Below are 15086 nucleotides of genomic sequence, written 5' to 3' on the forward strand. Positions count from 1 at the left end.
GTGCTAAGCTGAGATTATCAGCACACATTTCCACCGTGGCCCCCGTCGCCTTGATGCTGATTGAGTGGGAATGTTTTTTTTTTTTTTTTTTTTGAGTATATATATATATTTGGAGTCCCCCCCTCCTTCCCATCTCGCTCTCCTGTCACTTATGTAGCTTCTGTTAAGTCAGTAATCGGCCCTAGCCGACGGTCCATTAAATAAATAAATAAATAAGCGAGAAAGAGAGCGTGAGATACAGAGAGGGAGCGAGGGGCCAGAGTTTAAGCACCGAAATCCCGGCGATTTTCCTGCTAATCGCTCATCACTTGTGCTTAACACTCAGAGGCTGGCGTTTTTAATGAGGCAGTGGGATGGGAAGCGACAGAGATGGGATGCAGGTTTTTACACCAGAAAATGCTGACAGCTGCACTGAAACATCAAACAGTCCCCGATGACAAGCGTCCTCAATAACACACACGCACACACACACACTCTAGAAGCCAAATTGCTTGTGTCCACCTTCCTCTGTGCCAGTGTGTAAGATGCACAGTTTAAGGTTAAGCTTTCATGTAATTGGACAGTTGCAAGGTTACTGGAAATGGTACTGGAGTCCTCCCATCACCCTGCTGCCTTCATCTCTTGTCTATATATACTGGAATAACATCAATGATGTAAACAGCGTCAGGATTAGGGGCAGGACACACGCACACACAATTAGATCTTATTTCGTAAAGTTTTCGAAAACCTCAGTTTTAATATCCATCAATGGCAACAATCAAAGAAGTTTCAGGATAATTATATGCACACGAAATGAATGCAGAACTGAAAACGGTTTGTAAAGCTGCCATAAACAGAAACGAAGTAGCCAACATTAGTTATTATAACCATTCAGAACCAAATCTTTAATTGACTACGATAAAGTTTAACATTACTTATGGAAGGAAATCTGGGTTCAACACACATATAATGACTTTTTTTTTCCAGCGTATATCACCCACCCTGGTCGATGACCTCACCCAAATTTGACCTCTGCTTTGTAGTGTTGTTGTCAGGGCACAAACAATGACTTCACATATTCCTGCAGTGAGGAAACAGGGCTCGACACAATGAGGCTTTTTTAAACGGAATGCCCTTTTCTGATAAGCTCCGGGTCCCTGGCTATGTATGTGAAAAGTCCTCCATTTACCCGCACTCTCGGGACCTCGGGGAGAAGTCCGGGAGAAGGTTCCCTTGGCATTGAACTGTCAGACCTCTCTTTTCTTTCACCCCTCTCTTTCTCGCCGTCTCCATTCCGGCACCCCGGGGACGATAAAGCCCGCAGATAGGCCGGCGAGGCGTCCTCTTTTGCACAATCGCTTGTTTGTGAGCGACTCTGAACTCCTTCTGTGTCTTCACAGTCTCTTAAGGATATTGCCTCACGTCTATTTATAGGCCGCACTCTGCATCAGTGGGAACTGCGGGACAGTGAGGTAGACGGACAAGTACTGTTCTGGGGTGGAGGGGGGGGACTTTCTCCAACACACACACACACACACTCGCACACACACAAAGCCGCCTCTGTTTTCTTTTCGCTGTGACTCTCAGGCTAAAGGGGGACAAGCCAGCTTCCTGTCCAGCCTCCTTACAAAAGGCAAAGGCTCCGAGTGTAGTGTCACTGTCCACAATTCCCACCGGAGACGCGCTCGCAAATTAAAAATAAACGAGGAGAAGACATGTGATATGTGACTTATTTATATTAAGGTCTAAAATTCGAGAACAAAAGTTGTAAGAGGTAAAATATACATTTATATGCATGCTCAGAATGATTTAATAAGCGTATTTCTGCACGTCTGTGGCCATGTTAACTTTCAGAAGCACGACACATTCTCACATCATGCTGGAATAACATGGATCATCAGGTTCGGCATAAACTTGTGGACACCATGCAGCTCAAGAGCCCACTGTCATTAATGCAGATGGGGGGGGAGACCACTTCCACACAGACTTGTTCCGATGATCATACGATCCTTAATGAAAATACCACATAAAGGCGCATTCAGGGCACAGCTCACTGTGCTTCAGGGAGGGGTCCATTCCGGCACCTTAGTCATCTCTTAATACAACCCCATACTTCCCTGTCATGGATTCGTTCTCATTTATTTCTTTCATTTTTCGTTGCCTGAGTCACTGCGCTGTGATTTTCACTGACATTTTACCTTGGAGAGAATCCATGTTGTGTAAAACTGCGGGGAAAAAATGAATAAAATCAAAGGGAACAAATGCTATGGGGGAAAAGACAGAGGGGGTTGGGGTGGTTTAGCATTGGGAATACTATTACATATTAAGCTCCACCCCCTTTCCCCAGTTTAGGACGACTTATTCCCTGATGTTTGGAGAAGAGGGGAGACGCAAGTAATGTTTATTGACAAATGAGCACAGCTTTTCCATCGTGACGCACATGTTTAGACTCCATTTGTCCAGTCGTCCATTAAAACGCCACCATTTGTTCTCCGGGTAAACAGGCTCTCCCACTGAGCCTGTGGAAAGGTCAGGGCTCGTACCTGCGAAGTGTTGATTGTGAAAACGCTCCAATAAAAAGCCTGTATAAACATTTAAGCCCTGTGAGTCTCCGCAATCGTCCATGCGGGATGTCTGATGTCAAACTGGCACTCGGATCTGGCAAAATGAATGCGGCGGGTACAGTAACTCACACCAGGGCCTTTGGTTTTGTTATTAGTTACAAGGTAGACACACACACAAACACACACACACAATGCAAATAGTCAGACGGAAGAAAAGTACTCCCAGTCTGCCTCTCTCGCTCTTTTCCTCGGCCTGACTGAACGCTTCGCTGTCGTCCTCTACCTGCAGACACAGAGCTGCCATTGTGTGTCCAGCGAGACCAGACAAATACACACACACACACACACACACACACACACACACACACACAGAAAGAGGAGGTCGAGAAATCTGACAAACGACAGAAGCCATTTAGCACCGGCTCTCTGTCAACCCGCCATCGATTCGGTTACGAAACCTCCCCTGTCTGCAGTGTGCGGGACTTTCCTGACCTTTCACCTTTCACTTCTGACCAGCTGTCATTTGACTTTCCCTCTCTGTCGCCCCGCCCCCAAACCTTCACTTTCCCCATTTCTCCCGCGCTCTGTGCTGTAAGGTGTGCTTATGGGAAAATGCCGCTAATGGCCGCCTTGCAGCGAAACCCCCGTTAACATCAATCCAAAGAAAAATCTCCCTTCTAGCCATGGCATTGGTGGTGGTGGAGAGGGCTGGTCAGCTGACTGCGCCAGGGAGGTCTGGAAAGGTTGAAAGGGAGGAGGGGTGGTAAAAAAAGAAGGGGGGGGGGGGTGCACTTTAGCATTCTGTTCTGGTATTCTTCTGTTCTTCTTTCTTTCTCTCTTTTTCTTTTTTTTTTTCTTCTTTCCCTCAGCATGGAGACACGGTTATCAAGCCGCTGAGAGGGGGCACAATATGGCCCAGACAATGGGCCAGTCTGCTCTGAATGAGCCCAGTGAATAACAGAGAGACAGAGAGAGAGAGTGAGAGAGAGGGGACAGAGGGGACCGGCTCTCCGTCCCCATCATCTGTGTTCAGGCCACGGAAACGCGCGGTGACGTTATCCTGCGAGACGGTCTGAAAGAGCCAAACTGCTATTAACACACTCTCTAATTCACTCTGTCACACACACACAGAGCCTCTGTGTTAACACCTCTTTTTGTTAACATAACTGATAGTGCCTGCTTATAGCCTCAGAGGACACGACCAAAGTTTGAATGAAACTCTGAGAAGAAAGTGAAGCATAACTGAGCCGCCACCGACCAACACACTAACCCTAAAGGAAAACAGAGGTGGCCCTAACACAGATGTTTAAATAAGCCGAAGCCGTATGAGAGGTGAGGGGGGGTGGGAGAGAGAGAGAGAGAGAGAGAGACAAATGGCCGAGTGTTAAAATCTCACACTCGCAGTCTTTCCTGGGCCGGCCCTGAGGAATGTATCAGTTTGACCACAGAAGCCCGCGGACCCCTCGCCGCCGACAGGCCGAACAAACCCCATCAGTCTGCTCAGCTACTGCACACTGCAGGCCCCGGATACACAACACTCCGCACACACATGCCGCACACACACACCGCCACCACATGCTACTCACGACCTCGTGCTTTTTCCTTTTTTTTTGATTTCTTATATTTCACAATATAAGATATGTGGCCATTTTTACTGCTTTATATGAAAATATTTTTGCTTTATTTCAGAAAGTAAAAGCACAATTTTGTTAAATAAATCATCACATTGTCCTGATGTGCACTAGTTGATTGGTAATTACTCCCAACAATTATTCAATAATAATTAGAACATGCCACATACCAAACATTATCGTTATTATTGTTAATATCATTGTTTTTTCCTCAATATTAGGCAAATGTGAATGCATTAATAGAAACTGAAATGCCTTTAAGTTCAGTTTAACCACAAACAGACGCACAGATCACATGCCATCAGACTAATAAAAATAAAAAAAAAATCCCAAACAACCTTCATTCGATCCTCAACATTAATCTCTATAAATCCCATCACATGTCCACATCACAGAAGATTCATAATTATTGTGACAGCAAGAAAAAAAAGCAAGTCTGTGCTAACAACATTTCATGAGCGCAAAACTGTTTTTTTTTTCAGCTTCTGACCAGCTCTGAAAGTGAATTAATATTGCTTGCATTTCCAAGCACTGGCAACACTCAAAACAGTCTAAACAATACTTCCCACCTGACTTTATGAATATTGGAAACATTAAAGTATATTATAATAGCATCGGTAGTGGGGAGGCATACAAATGCACACAAACACACACACACACACACACACACACACTGGCGGTCACACATTCTGTGAGCAGAAGAGACCCGCACATTCACACAGTAAACACCGGAGACACACACACACACACACACACACTGGTACTTCAGCGCACTTTTAAGCACTGATAGAGTGCATTACTCGAAAGCGGACTTTTAACCGCAATTTCCCCTAAGTCACTGTAATCCTCAACTTTTATCACCATACATTCTGCTTTCCTGCGTAATCCTTTAAATTTTTAATTCAACGTAGCCGTTGTTATCTCCCACCACCCCGGCCCCTTTTTTTTATGGGATGATGATTTATTAAAAACACATATTTTCGCAACATATAAATGTGTTCTTAATTCAGGGATAAACCCGCAGTTTATCTCTGAACAAAAGATTAGTTTCATCTGGCAAAACAGTGCAGTACTTTAGCAGAGCAAATGGAATCAGGAGTCAAATTGTGGAAATAAAATGCGTGCATTAAAACGGGGTATTAAACCCTAATCTTTCTTTTTAGAGCATTAGCTTCAAAGGGACATTATTTGCTAGAGCAAAAAAAAAAAAAAAAAAGCCCTGCGCCCCCTGACATGGCACAGAAGGTGACAACATTTTTCACCCCATAATACATAAAATGATTTTGGCAAGGACCAAAAAAAAAAACATATGGCCAGAGTGGACATCTGTCCCCAGTCAAATAAAAACAGAATAACATGCAGATCGCTAAGATCTTTTTAGGATAAAAAAATTTTATGACAACAACAACAGCTCAACAATTCGGCTCTGACATTTTACCCAAATTTTTCTTTTTAGGCAAGAGGGACTTAGTGAATAGAGAGTGAAGGAGTGTTCTTCAGAACTGTACATGTTCTACATGTTCTTAAGTATGTCCGAGACAAGCACGTAACTGTTCCGTTAAAGCGGCTGAGTGGGAAACTCGTCCAGTGTGCACAGCGGACCCTCAGAACGTACAGGAGGGAGAGCTGGAAGTGAGGAACACATGAGAAAGTTCTACAGAGCAACGTAAAGAAGCAGGTAGAGAAACAGCAGAGAACGGCAGAACGCGCTAATCCTGGTCCTGACATTTACAACTTAGTTCTGAGAGCGGAACCCTTTCATGGACAGAGAGAGAGAGAGAGCGAGAGAGAGAGAAGAACAGACCAACAGATCACTTCTCATGGTGACTTTGTTTACTTCAGATGGACAGTACACACACACACAGACACACAAGCACAGCCGTGTGTATACTCACACCGTCCTTGCTGCACCGCTGAGTGACGGCAACTTTCTCTGCCTTGACCGACTCGCAACTACATCTGAACACACGCACACACAACACACACTCTCCTGGCCAAACAGTGAGATCTGCTACCCCTTTCTTACCGCTTCTCCTTTTTCTCTCTCTGAATATCTGTCCAGTGTGTGTCAGGGAGACTGTGTGTGTGTGTGTGTGTGTGTGTGTGTGGCTGGCTGGACACGTACCTGTTAAACTCCTGAGGTAGCTCAGGATCTGTCAGCATGCTGGATCGGGGGGCCGAGGCGCAGAGATCCTTTCCACAATAACATTCACTTCCAACAGTGCAGGACCCTCCAAACAAATCTGCCTATTGATCCTCTAACCTCTGAAACAAATGAGCCTGTTTCACTCTCTCTCGCTCGCTCGCTCGCCCGCTCCGTTCTCCCTCTCTCGCGCGCTCACACACACCAACCTCGCACTCTTCCTCCCTCCCTCTCTCTCTCTCTCTCTCCGCTGGCCCTCCTCCTCTCTATCTCTCTCTCTCCCTCTCGCTCTCCCTCTGTCCCCTCCCTCCTCTTGCTCTAAGCTGTTAGATCTGGCCCCTTAAAGGGCCAGTACACACAGCCCTCTGTCATTGTGGTTGTGGCTTGCGCTGTGTGTGTGTGTGTGTGTGTGTGTGTGTGTGTGTGTCTCCTTTACACATGTCACACAGCAGCATTGCCTTAAATCCCCAGTTTTCTATGTACACTCACAAAAAATTGATTAATTGTAAATTATTCTACTACTCTGCTATACATTCCGTTCTTATTTTAAATTGGACATTTGCTTCACTTTATTTTACTACTTTGTCCTTCATTTAAATCTTTTTTTTTTTATTCATTTTCTTGTAGCTTTTTTGAAAGTAACTATGGAACACTTTTAAAATGCCATATTTGACGGAATAAAATTGTTAAAAATGTGTAGAACTTTTTCGGAAACCCCGCCCTGATGAAATCGTTCACGTCGTGTGTTCTGATGGAGGTAAAATAAAGGGCCGTGTGTGTGCGCTCACACCTGAGGAGTGAGTTGGGCTTTGTGCTGCGCAGCCTTTAGCGCTGTCACTCACGATCAGGAGTGTGTGGTCCGCCCGTCAGCGAGAGCGACGATGGCCCATTGTCCTGTCCTCGCACAAGTTGAACTCCGTCTTATTCTGACAGGTCCGACTACAGCAAACAGGCTCTCGGGGCAACTTTACACAGTGTGTGTGTCAATCTTTTTCAGCCACGGAACACACGCGCACGCACGCAGCGTATACGCTTGTAAATGGAGTCACAATGCTTGTCAGTGCTTGTCAGTGTTTTCCTGTCAGTCAGCCTCTCTCACGCACAAACATATATCATAGCCATAAATCCTGAGAATAATGGAAAGAGCAAATAAAGCCCAGCGCTGTCACGCCACTGATGACTCTCGTTACACATGTATTAGGCTAACCCAATTTATCGGCCAGCGCAGATCATGCATAATTCGCGGCAGAGGGAGGTTTAATCCGATTTTTCGGGTTTGGAACCGGCACCGTCCCCTGACCTCCCGGACAGCTGTACGCATTGTGACAGCGTTAGCCGCACCTTACAGGAACCCGATTGTGCGCCCGCCGCGGTCACGCTGCGGCGACGGGAAGACCCGGCCTGACCTCCGACCAAAAATACCGAACGTTTCAGTGCCGCGGAGTGAAGAGAATAAAAGAAGCTCGGAGCACTTGTTGGACGGAGAGATTTTTCTTTTTCCCACAGGTGACACACACACACACACACACAAAAAAAGTGAGAAGCGAAACACACCCCTCCACCTGCACTTGAGTAAGACGTTAATTATCTTCTCGCAGATACCAATTGTCTGTAGTTAAACATTTGAGCGATCAACAATGTCAAGGCCTACGGTAAAGAGCGAGGGGAGCTCATTATTCAAAATAAAAGAATCACACACACACACACACCAAGTACGGGCGATGGAAGGAATGAACGAACGATGCAATAGCGTCAACAACAGCCATGAGACAAAGCGAGTGCAGGAAGAAAAGACAAGTTAGCAGGACGTTTCATCCAACGTGAAAGTGTCTTTTGATGATTCTCCACTCGTGTTGGCGGCGTGCTGCTGCTGAATAGAGACACTCTGAGAATTCAAGGTTCGGCCTCTCGGGGCTTTTTAATTATACACGTATTTACTATTTAGGGTAAAATAACCAGTTTTGTTTGGGATTTTTGTTTTTAAGGGTACGAATGAAGAAAGGTTGCACTTAGCGTAGGCCTGTCGACAGTAACTCATGAGTGTACGTATGCGCACACACACACACACACACACAAAGGAACCCTTCAGCAGATGAACTGTAGGACCCCCCCCCCCACAGCTGTGGTGAATTAGAGGCCCAGTGAGCCGAGGGTCCGGTGGAGACAGGCAGTAAACAATCCTTTTTCCTCAGTATTCCCCAGAACACACGCACACGCACACACACACACACACACACACACTCACGTAAACTGAACCACCCCCTCTGCCCTCCGCGCGGTTGTGTTGCGCTGATGAGACGATGTGGCATCCTGTAACCCCTGTTATCAGAACCGCTTCCTTCGTTAACACAGTAGCCATTGGTGCACGACACTGTACCTGGATCAGTCGGCATCAGCTGCTGCCTCACCTCGCATCGATCCGCATGTCCAGATCTCCGCCACTGCCTGCCTCCACCCGTCCTTCAAGTTCCCCGACACGCGGCACATCGGGTCACTTATCACCTCGGAGGCGCTGTGACATGCCGCGCTGCGCCCTATAACCTTCTGTCTCACCTGTGTGTGAGTGTGTGTGTGTGTGTGTGTGTGTGTGTGTGTGCCACTTTGTGTCAATGTTTGTATACATACACCAAAAGATTAAAACCACTGTCAGGGGAGATGAATGTTGCTACAGTGGCAGCTGTCCAGGTCTTGAGGCTGGTGTGTTGGTAGCAGGAAGATGAAACAGGATACTGGGAGACTTTGATATGTTTCAAAATGTGCTGCTAAGTTTCTGATTGTGAACATTTCCAAAGCAGTGGGTTGTATAGGGTGTTCCACTCTCAGAACGGGACCATGAAGCAGTACAAGTAGGTGGCCTGGTCGAATATGTCATCTATCTGAGATGGTAGTGGGATCCACTACAGTCGTGGCCAAAGGTTTTGAGAATGACACAAATTCTGGTTTTCACGATGTTTGCTGTTTCCGTTTTTATTATGGAAATTTGCATATACTCCAGAATGTTATGAAGAGTGATCAGTCCCTTTTTGCCATGAAAATTAACTTAATTTGAAGGTGTCACTTGTGCTCACTAAGGGTGATGAGTTAAACACAGAGGACACATTTCGTTGAAGTGAAGTGATTGTCATTCTGAAACACAGCACAGCACATGGTGCCACGGTGAAATGTGTCCTCTGCATTTAACCATCACATGGCAGTGGGCAGCCATGACAGGCGCTCGTGGAGCAGTGTGTGGGGACGGTGCTTTGCTCAGTGGCACCTTGGCAGGGTTCAAACCAACAACCTTCTGGTCCGATCCCTTAACCCCTGTGTGCTCCGCTTGCTGTCTATCACAATGACAAAAATCACTGTCACATCACTTTTACTATCATATCTAAAGATTTGCACCACGCCATGATATTCCATTGTGGCCGTGGTTTCTTTCAACTATCTGTTGCACTGTTTAACTTGTTAAGGTTTGGTTCTATTCAACCAAGCATCTGTGCTGTAAAAACATCCAATCCATGAAGACCGGCATTAGCAATGTGTGTGAACCATGAGCATGAATGTGATCATATGTGACTGTGTGTGTTCATGTGTTCACATGTGTATGCCCACGTGTGTAAGTATGTGCCTGTGAGTGTGTGTGAGACAGGATAGTCGGCATTCCTGTGATGTGTGTGTTTATCGGCAGTGCTCCGCAGGAAGGAAATCTCTCCTCTGATGGTTGAGTGGCGGTCGTCAGAAGCCATTAAGATAGGCTACTATCTCCCCTCCGCAGCAGAGCCGCTCTTTTTGTCCCACTGGCCTCTCAGAGACGCTTTCAGTCTGGAGACGCGGGAGCTGCCAACCTGACCAAAGCCCCTCAACGGTGCAGTTAAAGGGCTGCAGAGGCAACATAACTAGGCCTAGGTTGGTTCACCCATCCATGTGGGACACCCATGTTAGAGTCTCCTGAGAGTGGACTGGAGCATGCGGTGAGGTCCGTCGTTTTCAAAAGTGCAGCAAACATACGATTTTTTTTTTACATGGTTACTCTGATATACCAGCAACTTTAAATAACAGACAACCTTTTAGATGTCTAGGCCAAATATCAGGCATGTCTACGAATTGCATATTATAATGAAATTGTGTCGTTTTATTACTAAATTTTTCAAAGTACAGAGTGAATGAACCAATCTTATAACATAATAGGTTAAGACTCTCAGACCATTTGTTTATATCATAGATAGCATTATAATCTATTGCTAATATTCTAATTAGCATGCTTTTCTGACTTTTTCTGAATTGTAGATGTAAAAATGTAATGTAAATAAACCAGGTAACAGCAGGTTTAGGTGGGGCAGTGGTGGTCTAGGGGGTAAGGAAACGGTCCCATAATCTGAAGGTTGTCGGTTCGAATCCCAAACCGCCAAGGTGCTACTGAGGTGCCACTGAGCAAACCACCGTGTCACCGTGTGCTGTGCTGCAGTGCTGCAATGACAATCGCTTCACTTTCGCCCGCTTCACTTTCAGGTGTGACTAAAAAAATGAAGCCAGTGTTTTCCTTTTTCAGTGTGGTAGCTAGAATGTATAAGATAAGACATTTGTGTGCTGTGATTCGTGATGCTAGCACATCATTAGCACAAGTGTAAAATCTCACAGAATTAGCATGTCAGCTGTAGTCATGTTAAGGTTTTTGAAAACGCTGCTTGTTAGTAAGTGGTGGCAGTGGTGGGGCAGTGGTGGCCTAGCGGTTAAGGAAGCGGCCCCGTAATCAGAAGGTTGCTGGTTCGAATCCCGATCTGCCAAGGTACCACTGAGGTGCCACTGAGCAGAGCACCGTCCACACACACTGCTCCCCGGGCGCCTGTCATGGCTGCCCACTGCTCACTCAGGGTGATGGGTTAAATTCAGAGGACAAATTGCACTGTGTGCTGTACTGCTGTGTTTGGTGGCAGTGGTGGCCTAGCGGTTAAGGAAGCGGTCCCGTAAACAGAAGGTTGCCGGTTCGAATCCCGATCCGCCAAGGTGCCACTGAGGTGCCACTGAGCAAAGCACCGTCCCCACACACTACTCCTCGGGCGCCTGTCATGGCTGCCCATTGCTCACACAGGGTGATGGGTTAAATGCAGAGGACAAATTTCACTGTGTGCACCGTGTGCTGTGCTGCTTTGTATCACATGTGACAATCACTTCACTTTCTACACTTTCTACTTTTCTAAGCTCTATATTTGTAAAGGAGTAAATGTTCTGCCAGCATAAAGAAATTTTTGGTTTAGATATACACGAAGAAGACTGTTATTTAATTTCGAATTTTTTTATTTTCAAATGTAAAAGTAAATGTAAAAGTGTAAATACAGAAGCTCTAGCAATATATACAGCATAGAATGCATATTGCTTGCTATTGCACACATGTTGTAAACTTTGACACTTTAAATTATTATTGCATTATGGACTTTCACCTTTAACTAGTGCATCAAAAAAAGTAAGGGTGTGTGGATGTACGCTTGTTTACTGAGACGTTTGACTGTATGCTCGAGATCCCCAGGAAAGAAAGGGGCTCCCCCTTCAGCAACAATGGCCGCCTGTGGGCTTAAATGGGCTACGGCTCATGTTGTGAGCGCTCCGTAACGCTGAGAGCGCAGCTTTTCTCAGCGAGAGCCTAACGCGCAGAGAGCAAACACGCCTGAACAAAAGTGGCCCTGTCCACCGGGCATCTGAGGAGTCGCATCCTGCGCTCTGCCGTGATGTCACGGAGCACGCTCACGTCACCGCCCAGAGAAAGAGAGAGGCAGGGTGCAAGTGGACACGTTTGGCCAAGAATTCCAAAACTTGTGAGTCTCCCTCATATCTGGCTTGTATCAGGACCATGTTCTGCGAGCCAAAGAAAAGCGTTTGCACAGCGTGCGATGAGAGTCTGAGTTATTAATGAATTTATTTTTGTACGGAGGAGGACCAACAGTAAACTTTGCAAAATGGAGAATTAATTAGAGGGGTGCCGCGCCTGTGTGCTACTCCACCTGTTGCTAATTAGCATCTTCAGTTAATTAAATTTACACAAAATGAAAACAATTACTGCAATGCCACTGCTATTTATAGGCCCGCGGAGTCGGCTGCTGCTGTGTCATGAGCCGCCTCACTCTTATTACTTTTAGGCTAAAAGTGGGTGAATGGCGGATACGCACATGCACGCTTGCAGAGGAAGAGTGTTGCATGAAGTAACAAAAAAAAAAAAGTCAGTAAAGAATATTTTTTAAAATTTGTTCTTTTTTTTTTTTTTTAAAAGGAAACTCTCAATTTGTTTAATAATTAAAAAAGAACAAGACGACTGGAGCTTCTCTGGCTAAAGGCCATTAGACTATCTCAGCCTCACAGTGGGGTTTTGCCACTATTTCAAAGACTTTCTCACATTTCACGGCAAAACAATTGGCTACTCATTTTTCCCCCTCCTTTCCTTCCCTCTCTGTGCACGGAGGCTCGGGCACCTCGGAGGTCTCCATTCAAGGGCTTCTGGACTAATCGTGCAGAATCACTGCTCTTCAGCAACCCTGAATGGGAGCCTTACCCAGAATGCCACAGCTTTGGGGAAACCAGAGTGGCAATTGTTTGGCTCGCACGAAAACGCAAGTTGGGCTTAAGAGGTGGAAGCAGCAGAGGTGCCAATGGAAAGTGCTCAGAAGGAGAGCGTGTTTTAAAGCTGGCTATTGGCAGCTCCTTTAAAATAAGATGCGTAAAACGCAGACATAAAAACTAAACAGCAAAAAAAAAAAACCCACAAAATTTCACTCAGAATATCACAGGATATAAATTTGCTCCAGATATCACTCCAGATATATCTGTTTTCCTAGTCAGAGCTGGGGTTTCAAAGATGCTTCATTATAAGTAACGTATCATGATGCTGTCACACTTTGGTTTAATATGTTTCAATATCAATATATTGAGCACAGTCATAATATGTGTATCCAAGTGCATGTGTCTGAAAATACAGAGGAAAAACAGAGCACTGAGTATTTGCAGGAGCACACATTTGGTCTGAGTTTGATTTGGGCATGCATGAAAAAAAAATCTAATAGAAGAAAAGAGATGAATCAGAGTCATGACCGCTTTGCTCACTACCGTCATCATCATATGATGATTGTTAACATGAGTAAAGGAAAAGCCAGGTTCTGAAGGTGGTGATGAGAAGACAATAAACACGTTTTACTACATTTACTACATGAGTGTTGTTTCATAGTTTTGAGTCTTCACTTATAGGGCCATATATTGGCACAGAGACAGGACTGTGTCCTCGCACCTCCAAAGGTTTGAATCCTCGTGTGTTTTTCTCCAGGTTTTTCTCTGGTTTGCTCCCAGCATCCAAGTGCATGCACACTAGGTGGACTGGTGATGGGTGTGCATGTCCAACAGAACAGTGTGTATTCGCCCTGTGGCAAGCCCAATTTCCTGGGATGGGCTCCAGCAGGATTAATAGATGGTGAGTGAGTCTTCAGGGAAAAATAGCCAGAAAAGGAAAAGATTAATGGGTTAAGTGGGTTGAAACTTTTGACTGGTACTGTATAGTACCAGTAGTTCAATAGTTCCATTTTCTGTATTTGATATTTTTGTGCAGCATAAATAGACTAGTTAACGGCCACTTATGTCAATGTCTAATCAGCTTTCTTGACAAAATGAGAAAATCCAGAAAAAAGAATCTCACTGTCAATCAATAAATTCAATATGCAAAGGAGATATGCAAAAATAATTCATCACCTGAACCCCGGCAACAACTAAAGGCAATTGTGTGCTAGTGTGAGCCTTCCCATGGTCCCCGCTGTTAAATATGTAACAACATCCATGATGCGGGAACACAATACGGTCGCTAATTAACGCACGTGGCTTAAACATGCCTGATATCCACTGCGTTATTCATCGAGCGGAGACCTTGAGTTTCAGCAAGTCATTTGGTCGTGGTGGCACTTAAGCCCCCTGGTTGAACAAGTGTGGTGGGGGAAGTGTGGCAAAAGTCGGTTGTTTGGGAGAACAGGGCTGTTTGGATGGATGGGGGTGGAGAGTATGTGATGTGGCTGGAGGAGAGGAACGAGTGTGTAGATGGGCAGAAAAAAAAGGTGGATCTCTCCACACCATTAGACTGCCGATGAAGCTCAGCGGGAGCTCTGATAATGACCACCAGATAATGCTCTCACTCTCTCACACACCAACACTATACGCACAGACACACACCTCCAGCCTCAATAAGCTTACGCCTGAATGGCATCTAAAGCGCCTACTTTAAGTCCACATGTGTTTCATTTTTCGCTCCTGGACACTTTTAACGCTACAAAGCATCTGCCGTTCACTTCAATCCGCAGGCAAATGAATTTGGCAGGTCCCTCCCCCCCGCCCCCCCATCTCTCTTATATTCATATTTAAGAGGACATATGCAAGAAAAATCTTCACTTTGCCTTCACATCAATAGGAGCTCTTCAAGCGGACATTGTGTGTTTTTTTTAATTGTTGGAAGTGAGGGAATGGAAGGATGGAGGGGGGTTGTGAAGCCATTCGTTTTTTTTTTGTTTTTTTTAGTTAATTTAATTTTTTTCAGCAGCTTTCTTGGTTCCAAGCCCAACAACAGCCACAACACTTCTGCATCAAGCTCAGGGCCAAAAACTCTGTTTGCCTTGACACTCCTCCACACAGATTTCTCACACAACAAAACTTTCCTGGCATTTGAGCCATTTTGGAATTAGCGATGAGTATATACTGAAAGCTGTCAAACAAAAGGGGGGAAAGAGGGAAAAAAACACCCATCCTGGCATGGTGCAAATTCAAATG

At 45.4% G+C, this 15086-nt stretch overlaps 1 protein-coding gene across 7 annotated transcripts in view; it reads right to left on the reverse strand.

Moving 5' to 3' along the window:
- sox5 (SRY-box transcription factor 5) overlaps nt 1–15086 on the reverse strand; it is a 168777-nt gene that overhangs the window by 69118 nt on the left and 84573 nt on the right. The window contains exon 1 of one of the 7 annotated variants that reach the window (XM_028954938.1): nt 6300–6537. The exons of 4 other annotated variants lie outside the window; for them this stretch is intronic. In XM_028954938.1, the coding sequence (XP_028810771.1) occupies nt 6300–6337 (38 nt within the window). In that variant the 5' untranslated portion in view covers nt 6338–6537. Of the gene's footprint in view, nt 1–1168; nt 1408–6069; nt 6123–6299; nt 6538–15086 lie in introns of those variants that run through there. 2 more of the 7 variants (XM_028954940.1, XM_028954937.1) reach the window with 2 other exon arrangements.

This window comes from Denticeps clupeoides, chromosome 15 (genome assembly GCF_900700375.1).
Source record: "Denticeps clupeoides chromosome 15, fDenClu1.1, whole genome shotgun sequence".
NCBI lineage: Eukaryota > Metazoa > Chordata > Actinopteri > Clupeiformes > Denticipitidae > Denticeps > Denticeps clupeoides.